The 10,866-nt window shown below is 39.6% G+C and overlaps 1 protein-coding gene across 3 annotated transcripts in view; it reads right to left on the bottom strand.

Moving 5' to 3' along the window:
- Positions 1–1,133: 1,133 nt before the first annotated feature.
- arhgap31 (Rho GTPase activating protein 31) overlaps positions 1,134–10,866 on the bottom strand; it is a 54,723-nt gene continuing 44,990 nt past the window's right edge. For 2 of the 3 annotated variants that reach the window (XM_087254320.1, XM_087254319.1), the window contains exon 12: positions 1,134–7,031. In XM_087254320.1, the coding sequence (XP_087110446.1) occupies positions 4,857–7,031 (2,175 nt within the window). In that variant the 3' untranslated portion in view covers positions 1,134–4,856. Of the gene's footprint in view, positions 10,029–10,227 lie in introns of all 3 variants that reach the window. The other variant, XM_087254321.1, reaches the window with a different exon arrangement.

Here is a 10,866-nt window from a genome sequence, read left to right on the forward strand (position 1 = left end):
TATATATATATATATATATATATATATATATATATATATATATATATATATATATATATATATATATATATATATATTGTGTATAGAGTTAGGGTTAGAAATTACAAATGTTACCTCTTTCCAACAGGGAAAACCACCAATAATCAAAAATGCTTGGTTTTGTATTTTTTAACTTTGATAAAAGGTAAAAAAAAAAAAAATAAATCCAGTCCACAATTACTTTTTATATTGAAAATATGTAATTTTGTGTGTTGTTTTGACCAAATCAGTGACATCATTTATGAATTTGGCAATTAAAGAAGTAAAAAACTATAATTTTATAAACAATTTAGTAGTTTTAAACAGCACTAAGGTTGATTAACAGATTTATGCAAAAAAAAAAAGTGAAATTTTTTTTTTATCTGATGCATTTTTACAGCAGTTTAATTAAGTGGAGGTTTTCATCCTCAACTTAACAAAAGGGTAGTCAATTTGCCCAGAGTGTATTGTTTATAAAAAAAATCTAAATATGTTTTTTTTCTCAAAAAATGTATCAAAATTAAATTTGTCACCACAAATCATTCCAAATTGAGACACAAAATCACCCCCGAGTGGATGAAAACATCCCCAACCGTACATAAGGGTTAAATTAAGCCATTTAATTCTCTCAAAATGGTAGTGTAATTTACACATTTGACAGACAATAATTTACGGCAACTTATTTTAGGTAAATGTAAATTTTGTAGTCTAACTGAAGTGTTTCAGACACATCGGAGAAAGCTGCAGATGATCGTCTATTTAAAATACTTTGCATTGCCTCCAACTACAGGAAATACAAATACTATTTAAATGCTATTTCTACTATTCAAATATAATGATTAGTAAAGCTTGTCGTGTGTTTCTGCCGTGCCAATTTCTATAGGGAGACATTATCACATTGGAGGCAATTCTTTAAGCATTTTTGCAGGCATTCTGAAACATCTTTTGTTTGAAAAAAGATTATACTTGACTCAAGTGACACTTGAACTTACCCCATGTACCAATAATATATCAAATACATCACAAAAATGATGCTAATATGGCAATAACACTGTTATTAAACAACATAACGTCATTTGAAACGCTTAAAGGTTTGTCACAGTGTACACGTTACATGTGCAGTACTTTTTTTATTTAGTTAAGAATGGAATACATACAATAAATCCAATTTGAGTGAATACAAAAACATATTACAAGGTTAGTGTTTTTGATTACCATAACTGACAGCTTCATTATCTTTCATCCTTGTCCTTGTCTTTAAAATACATTGTCGAAATGTCTTTGCCTTACGTTTTACACAGAACACTGATGTTTTTATGATCTCTCTTTAAAAACTGAATACATCATTTTGGATAGCATTTAGTAATCAACAGTTACATTACAGTAGCTTTATCTACTAAAGAAGAGAGAATGCAACTTGAGACCATGTTTGAATTATTCAAGAGCACTGACCTTTAAACTGTCGAATCACTGGACTTTACTCTTAATTATTGATTTTTTTTGACTTTATAATAGACTTGGGAGAACAGTTTTGCATTGCTTGACAAAACAAGACGCTATGGAATAATAAATAAACATTAGTTTTTTGGAATTACTCAATTTTTGGGCTATTTTAAAAGCTTTGGCCTGCACACCTACTGCAATTTCCTCATGTAGATTTGTACATAACTTATAAATGCTATTGCAAACATTATATGTTCCAATCAGGACACAAAGACCACAAATTCTACAGAAAGGCAATGGAGGAGTCAGTTTAAATCGAGATGTGCCTGTACAGTCTGTATTTACATATACAGTTTCCCATAGGTTTCAGTTTTTTCTTGGAAAGATATAAACAATATCCGATATAAATCTAACAGCAGTAGCAGCAGAATTTTACACAAAGCTTAATACTTTTGTAATATCAGGATTAAAGAGATAGTTCACCCAAAAATTGCTCACCCAGGCCCGGATTGGCTAATCGGGAGGACCGGGAGAATTCCCGGTGGGCCGGTCTGTTTTTTGGCCGCGAGGGCCAGTGTCCCTAGCTCCAGAATCTGTTGCTCTCAGCAGTCACACTTTTTAAAAATAATTTATTTATTTACTTGACCACAGCCTTCTTATTCATTATTTTACCGCAGCTGTGCTCTTTTTATCTATTTTCTTGTAGCCTCATGAACAATATACGTAGATAAGATAGATATGAGTAGATAAGTCACCTCTCCATGTATAACTGTTGTGGTATAGTGGTTAGCACGCCATTCCGGGTTCGGTCCTCATCTGAGTAACATTTTTTTTTTCATTTTTATTGTTAAGACATAATACTGTAAGGGTTATGGAACGTTTGAAGTTCTAAAACAGCTGTTTTCTCAAAAAAAGACGTGATAGTGTAATTAGTAACTGAGTTGGAAATGTCCTTATTTTAATATAGTCAGTGGTGAACTGAGGTGGGCCGGTCTAAGGCTTGAAACTCCAGGGCTGAAAAAGAGTCCCACTCCGGCCCTGTGCTCACCCATTACTTGTTTCGAATCTCTATGAGGTTTCTTCTGTTGAACACAAAGGAGAAGTGGAAAGATCATTGGAAACCTTTAACCATTCACTTCTATAGCAGTGGTCCTCAACCACCAGGCTGTGGACAGGTACCGGTCGGTGGATCAATTAGTACCAGGCCGCACGAGAAATCATTAATTATTTCCTTTTTATTTATTATGTGAGTCTGAACAATCTTTTATTTTTTATATTATGAAAAATGACCAGATTCTCTTGCTTACGTCTCAGTCACCTGAGCGGCCAAATTTAACCCACGAGCAGCAAAATGAGTAAGAAACTAACGTCTTTGGAAGGTTTCTTTGCTAAGGGGAAAAGACCCAGTAAAGGACCCACGAACTGCCAAGGAATGGATGCACAACTCATTTGTCAATAAATCAGGTGAATCCAGCATGACTGTGCGAGAAGATAAAATGCTGGAGATTGCAAATGACGGCGGCATTTTAGGCCTTTTAGGAGTCGTTCCCAAATCGCGTATTTCTAGAGTTTGCACAAGTAAGTTGTTTCCAATGGGGCTGTGCACGCAAGCAGCGTGACATGCTTGCGCCTTTCAGACGCACCCAGTAAATAAATTCCGCGAGCGCACCGCGAGTCACGTGACAATAACTGACCGATAAGCTTTAGCTTATATGGAATATACACATTTCACTAGACCAATTATCCCAGACAAACACAGAACACCCGAACATTTATTTTATCTTTGCCATGATGAAAGTAAATAATATTTGACAAGATATTTTTAAGACACTTTTATACAGCTTAAAGTGACATTTAAAGGCTTAACTAGGTTAATTAGGTTAACTAGGCAGGTTAGGGTAATTAGGCAAGTTATTGTATAATGATAGTTTGTTCTGTAGACTATCGAAAAATGACAGCTTAAAGGGGCTAATAATTTTGACCTTAAATGGATTTTTACAAAATTAAAAACTGGTTTTATTCTAGCTAAAAAAACAAGACTTTCTCCAGAAGAAAAAAAATATTATCAGAAATACAGTAAAAATTTCCTTGCTCTATTAAACATCATTTGGGAAATATTTAAAAACGAAGAAAAAAATTCAAAGGGGGGCTAATAATTCTGACTCACCTCAATGAATACAGCCAATATATTTTGGTGCATTTAAGCCTTTAAATGCATTTAAACATTTAAAGTTTTATTAAACAGTTATATCCCTTAAATTAAGAGTTTGTCACTGAAGTGCTTTAGGAATATAAAGATCTTATCTTTAAATTAATACAAGTTATTGCCAACAGATTTTCAACTAAACTTTATATGTTTTAAAGTTGTCTTGATTATTCCTGTTAATTAAAATAGCATTTACTATTTTCTCCAACATATTAATTTGCTTTAGTTTTATTGGTGAATCCAGCATGGCTGTGCAAGAAGATCAACTGCTGGAGATCGCAAATGACGGCTGCCTTTTAGGGGTCGTTCCTATATCGCGTATTTCTAGAGTTTGCACAAGTTAGTTGTTTCTAATGGAGGTGTGCATGCAAGCGGCGTGACATGCTCGCGCCTTCCAGACGCACCTAGTGAATAAATTCCGCGAGCGCACCGCGAGTCACGTGACAGTAACTGACCGATAAGCTTTAGCTTATATGGAATATACACAATTCGGTAGACCAATTATCCCAGACAAACACAGAACACCCGAACACTGCAGTGCTTTGTATTTTTTTCCATAAATAAAACTTGTGTCAGCGCTGCAGCAATGTTGTGTCAGCTTCTCATTTTCCTAGCAACCTACAAAACCCATAAAACCAAACCCCCCAGCCCCTGCCCCAACGGTCCATGGTATAATTGTCACACATTGACACGGTCCGTGGTGATAGAAAGGTTGAGGACCACTGTTCTATAGTATTTGTTTTGTATGTTTTGGAACCACTTGAGGGCGAGTAAACATTCATTTTCCTTCGGCCCTTATTTTTCATGGAAAACCACAGTGGAACGAACCACCAATTGGACTTTGTTCACCAATTTTAGTATATCCAATTCACTTATAGCGCATTTCTTTAGACTGTCTTTAGACCTACGCAAACATGGGGAGAACATGCAAACTACACATAGAAATGCCAACTGGCCCAGCTTGAGAGGCAATCAGCAACCTTCTTGCTGTGAGGCAACAGTGCTAATCACTGAGCCACAGTGTAGCTGGCGAGTAAACGGTGAGTAAACACAGTTTTGAGAGAACTATCCCTTTAACGGCACCTTGATTTCCGAGCATCACGCCATGTGTTCTAGAGTATACCGACACTCGGTCACATTTGATAAGATATTTACTAGTCATCACTATTGATGACAGGTCAGTCTTATCTCACTCTATCTGCCTGTTACTTCTGTTGTCGAATATCATAGACCTCCTTTGTGGCTGATAGAAGCAGCTAGTCGAGGTCTCAAGCCTTTGTCCACTCTTTGGCAAGGTCATTTTATTCCGCAAGGTTACCCCTTCAGTAGTTTTGAGGTTTTCAGCTAGTTCGTTTGCATAGGCATCAAACGGTGATGTTTCAGCTTTAATGGGGGATAAAGCTTGCTTATTATCATCTCCTACTGAAGGGTAGTCCATGATAGGAAATGGTGGGCTGAACAAGATGAGACTTTGAGGTCTTGGACGATTTCTGAAAGATGATCTCTGAAGAAGCGATGAGCGCTCTGGTCTGGGACGGTCCATAAACGTGTCACCATTTGCAGAACGTTTTCTTCTCAACACCGGGAGATCTGGAATGGATGTTGGCTTGTAATTCTCATTGCACGTCGCACTATTCATGGACTTGTGTCTTTGAATGCCTGATGGAGGTTCAGTGCTTTGCCGGTCTTCCCTGCAGACTTTCTGAAGGGGAAATAAAGAACTTGCTTTTCCCAACTTGCTTTTGGTGGGTTTCTTCTCAGGTGTGCTTTTGTTGACCTGATCAGTGCTCTTCTCAGCGTTTTTCCTTTCAGGTAGAGTATGAGGTATGTGGCTGTATTGAATTTTTGGGGGAATAACAGGAACGGCTTTCGCTTGGCAGGTTTTGATCATGAACGCAGTACGGACTGATGATACGCTGACTGGCGCGGAGTTACGTCGCATTGGTGCTTTGGGCCCACTCAGGAATAGCTCCAATTCTAGAGACGAACTACCATCCTTGGCTTCAGGTGTCATCCATTGTTTTCCACTTTTCAGATACTGGCTATTTGAGATGTCTCTGAAACCTTGATGTCCTAAATCGAGATTTAGAGAGCATGGCCTGAGTTTGGGTTTACCGCTTCCTTGACTCTTCTCCATAATGCAGAACTCATGGGATGTTTGCCTGTGAAATCTCTGAGAGCGTTTCTGCTTCGCTTTGCTCATGTTTTGCATTCCAGTAGTCTCCTCTGGATCGTTGAACGTCTTCAGTTGTTTAACCTGTGGAATCTCCAGTTTGATGTCATCTTTGGCTCCTTCAAACTTGAACTTATCCCTGTCAAAATGCGCCGTTATCTGCGCAAAACAAGCTACATCTGTGTCTGCGTTTTTCTTTCCTGTTGGGAAGTCAGAGTTTCCGAGTTCTGCCGTCACAGCAGCTTCGGTTTGAGTTGGTGCAATTTCATCAAGCGCAGCTGGTTCTTTAGCTTCAGGATTCCTGCTGTTGGGTAACTCATCTGCGTTTGGTTTATCCAGAACTTGGCAGTGAACTTTCTGACATGGCAAAATTTCTCTTTGTGTGGGAAACAGATCCTCAAGCTTTGGAGAGTGAAGAGGGCTGGTGACCCACTGCTGGGCAGAACACAAATCCTCCCATGGTTCAACCTGATCCAAATTACTCCCGCAAGCATCCACATCATCTTGGATTTCCAACGTCAAATGCTTTTCATTCAAACAAGTCGAGAGCCTTTCCAAATTTCCCTTAATTCTGCCTGCTAAGTCCAGTTTTCTGGGCTCATCACTAACTTTCTTATTTTCCTTCTCACAAATGTCACTTGTTCTTAATGACTCCTCATCAGTATGAAGATCCAATTTTACAGAGACACTTGTGTTATCTTTCGAGTCACTTTTAGAAGTGCCGTCTTTTTCACAAAGATCAATTTTGGGTTCCTCTTCAATGCACGGTTCTGCGTCTTGGAGAATATCTGTTTCCTTTAGATGGAGAAACGGGGAAAGCTGTAGACTGGTTGTTATAATGTTCCGTGCCTTGTGTTCCGTCCTGTCAGAATCACTATCCAAGTAATTCCAGTCACCGTCACATGACAGCAATCTTTCAGGCATATGCTTCATGACAGAATTAAAGGTAGTAGCACCAGGATGATCGAACATTACGTTTTTGGTGAGGTCTATAAACAGTCCCTTTGATGAAACTGTGTTTGAGGGCAAACTACTTCGCCGTGCTTGAGCACTAAGCTTGAGGTTGCCCTGATTTCCATTTATCTTGGTGATGCAGGGTTTTACTCCGTCATTTGGCATATTTGTTGTTTTCACCTCAGTGATGGAAACCTTGTCATGCATCCCAGATGAAGGCACCTTGTCGATTAATTCCTGTCAAACACAAAAAAAAAAGGTGAAAATTAAAGACATTTGTCGCAGTACTATTTCTGATGCCACAATTGTCTAAAGCAGGGGTCTCAAACTCGCGGCCCACGGGCCATTTGCGGCCCTCAGTGCAATATTTTGTGGCCCGCGCCGACCGCTGTACACTGACAGAATCAGCGGAGCGGGGAGCTATCCGTACACAGCGGTCACTGGCATTCCCCGCCCGCCGTGTAAACTAAGGGGCGGGGATGCCGGTGACGTCACCACGCACCCCGCCCCTTCGTTAGACGCTGTGACGGGCGGGAAGTGTTTAGGAGGGAACTCGCGCCGGCCAGAACCAAGATAAGCTGTTCCCGCCCCTGCCTGCCACTTAGCTACCTATCTGCAGCCTGCCACCTACCTAGCTACAGCCTGCATCTTATATATATTATAGGTAGATACAGACTGGTACAGACTGATGTGACTGGAGTGGGGTGGGGGTGTTTTATTTATACATATATACGCCTTTTTTAGGTGAGGGAATTGAAGTTTGGAGTGAGTTCCCCCACTTTTTTCCCTAGGACTTCAATAAGTCAAAGTACAGGTCAAGACTTAATGATGATCATCTTCAAGCCATACTGAGGGTCTCAACTGCTTCCGCTCTAAAGCCAAATGTGGTTCAGATTTGTGAGAAGAAGCGCTGTCAAGTCTCTGGCAGCAAGAAGTAGGCAAAAGATGCCATGTTCAGTAGAACTGTTCATAATCTTCACTCAATGTTCTATTAATGTTCAGGACACTTCATGTTCAGAAGAAATAATTAAAACTGTTAATAATGACATTTGATCCCTTATGCGGCCCAGCCTCACCCAGACTTTGCCTTCTGCGGCCCCCAGGTAAATTGAGTTTGAGACCCCTGGTCTAAAGGCTGATTTATACTTCTGTGCGCTGTTTCAATAGCTCTTCTGAAATGCTAGCTGGCAGTAGGTTTTTATGTTCCTCTGTGTCGAGTTTCTTCACTGGCGTTTTGTTTTTCCGGAATGCAGCCTTAATGTACAAGTGGCTAAAACTTGCTCGTTCAGAGGCGGAAACCGGCGGACGTGCAACAATTTTAATCATAAGGTAAACACAAAGCAACAAGTTTCCATCTAGAGCTACTTCACGGGACTCAACACTAAACATTCGCTCCAACAGGTTAGCACTGGTTGCAGCTACCAAGCCAACCAATCACAGAGCTTGCACTACAAGTCGTTGTGACGTAGTAACGTTTTTTGAGAGATCGTTGGCATCAGCCACAGCAAGGGGTATGCGATCGTGCGAAGGCTGTCCCAGAGCATACGCACCACTTGATGTAGAAGTATAAATTACACTTAAGGCTACATTTACATGACAAATCAGCACAATCTCATGACAATTTGTAACTTTTTGATTTTGTGGCTAATTATTGTGAATTCATACGATCTCATTCGTACAATTTTGTATGATTTGCTTATTCCCCAGTGAGGGTTGGGTGTAGTGATGGGTTTGGGTGCCATGCCTCCTTTTAAAAATCGTACATTTTCGTATGACTGAACTCGTACACATTCGTATGAATTAGCCACTAAATTGACAAAACGTAAAATTCTTACATTACCTCTTGAGATAAGGCTGGACAAATATGTAGACAAAACCAAAGAAGTTTATATCTTAAATTTGTAAAGTTTCAAGGTTACATTCAATTTTCAAAATGATAAGCATCTTACACAACCATGAAAATGACAAAAAAAAAAAAAACGCTGTTGTACTACATATGCCAGACCTTTACTTGGCACTGTCAGCTTGTTAGTAAAGAGCACCTGTAGGAAAGTGATGATTTGAAGTTGTCGGCTTTTGTCAAAGACTGTATTCCAGTTCAATTGTTCATGCCCTTCCCTCGCTAACTTCCCTCCATCTCGTTCCCTCAGATGTACATCATTGATTACATTACTCTAGTGTCCACTACTGTCGGAGCATCTGAATAGGTCTAAATAAAATGCCCTTAACCACAGGTGTCAAACTCAGTTCCTGAAGGTCTGCAGCTCTGTACAGTTAAGTTCCAACCCGAATTAAACACACCTGATCAAACTAATTGAGTTCTTCAGGCTTATTTTAAACCTTCATGTAAGTGTGTTGAAGCATAGTTGGAACTAAACTGTGCAGGGCTGCGGCCCTCGAGGAACTGAAGTTTGACACCTCTGCTCTAAACCCTTGAGCATTTGAGAACTACACTGTTGTGACGTCACATCTGGGACACATAGATTCTAGAGTGGACATATAAAGCTGATTCGCTCCCTCTGTCAAAATTAAGTTATGGAGGAAATGTTCATGTAAACTTCCCTTGTTCACTTGATGAAGTGGAACATACTTGGGCATTCATCCTGAGAAAACAACGAAAGGGAATTTTACAAGTGCGTTTCTGAAATTGTCTCAGCTGTTGGTTGTAATGTAAAGTAAACTTGCACTACGCTTATGAAGTGCATGACAACCTCATTGTCAAAGACTCGTTTCAGGTGTTTACTCGGACACGACAACAGATGCGTTTTAAAAAACGTCCACTTTTTAAACCAGTGTATTTTCAATCACAATTACACTGTTGCTGTGTAACCGAGCAGGCAAAACGAATGAAACGTTTTCAGTTTTTAGCTGAAAATGTCATGTAAAGACAGTGTAAAGACCCTCAACACTGTAAAAAACGCTGAGTTCCACTAAGTTCCTTCATGTTATCCTAACTCAAATCCATTAATTAAATGTATTGTTTTTACAAATTTAAGTAGATTAAACATGAAGCAATTAAGTTGTCACAAAAAAAGTCAAGATGAGACTGATTCAGCTAATTTTAAATAAGTTGTTTGAACAATCAGGAAAAATTATGTTTTGAGGGAAGAACGTGGCTTAAAGAGATGGTTCATCCATAAATGACTTACTTAACGTTTTAAACCTACAGTACCTGACGAAAGTCTTGTTGTCTATCCCAGTTGTAAGAGCAACAAAAAATAACTTGACTAGATTCTAGTTCAGGGGTCACCAATCCTGTTCCTGGAGGGCCGGTGTCCCTGCAGGGTTTAGCTCTAACTTGCCTCAACACACCTGCCTGGATGTTTTAAGTATACCAAGTAAGAGCTTGATTAGCTTGTTCAGGTGTGTTTGATTAGGGTTGGAGGTAAAATCTGCAGGACACCGGCCCTCCAGGAACAAGTTTGGTGACCACTGTTCTAGTTGATCATTTGGAAAAGTGGCAGAAGGTAGATTTTTTTTTGACGAATCATCTGTTGAGCTGCATCTCATTCATCACTAATTCTACAGAAGACCTACTGGAACCCGCATGGACCCAATATTCTCATAGAAATCAGTCAAGTTTGGTGAAGAGGAAATCATGGTTTGGGGATACATTCAGTATGGAAGAGTGTGAGAGATCTGCAGAGTGGATGGCAATATCAACAGCCTGAGGTATCAAGACATTTGTGCTGCCCATTACATTACAAACCACGGGAGAGGGCAAATTCTTCAGCAGGATAGCGCTCCTGCTCATACTTCAGCCTCCACATCATTGTTTCTGCAAGCAAAGAAGGTCAACGTGCTCCAGGATTGGCCAGCCCAGTTACCAGGTATGAACATTATTGAGCATGTCTGGGGTAAAACGGAGAAGGTGTTGAAGATGAATCCAAAGAACCTTGATAAACTCCGGGAGTCCTGCAAAAACGCTTTCTTTGCCATTTCAGATGACCTTATTAATAAGTGATTTGAATCATCGCAGAGATGTATGGATGCAGTCTCTTGAACTCATGGGAGTCAGACACAATATTAACTCATTTCCACTGCACCATGATTTTATATTCTGTACTCTACG

This window comes from Danio rerio, chromosome 5 (assembly GCF_052040795.2).
Source record: "Danio rerio strain M-AB ecotype USA chromosome 5, GRCz13ab, whole genome shotgun sequence".
NCBI classification, from domain to species: domain Eukaryota; kingdom Metazoa; phylum Chordata; class Actinopteri; order Cypriniformes; family Danionidae; genus Danio; species Danio rerio.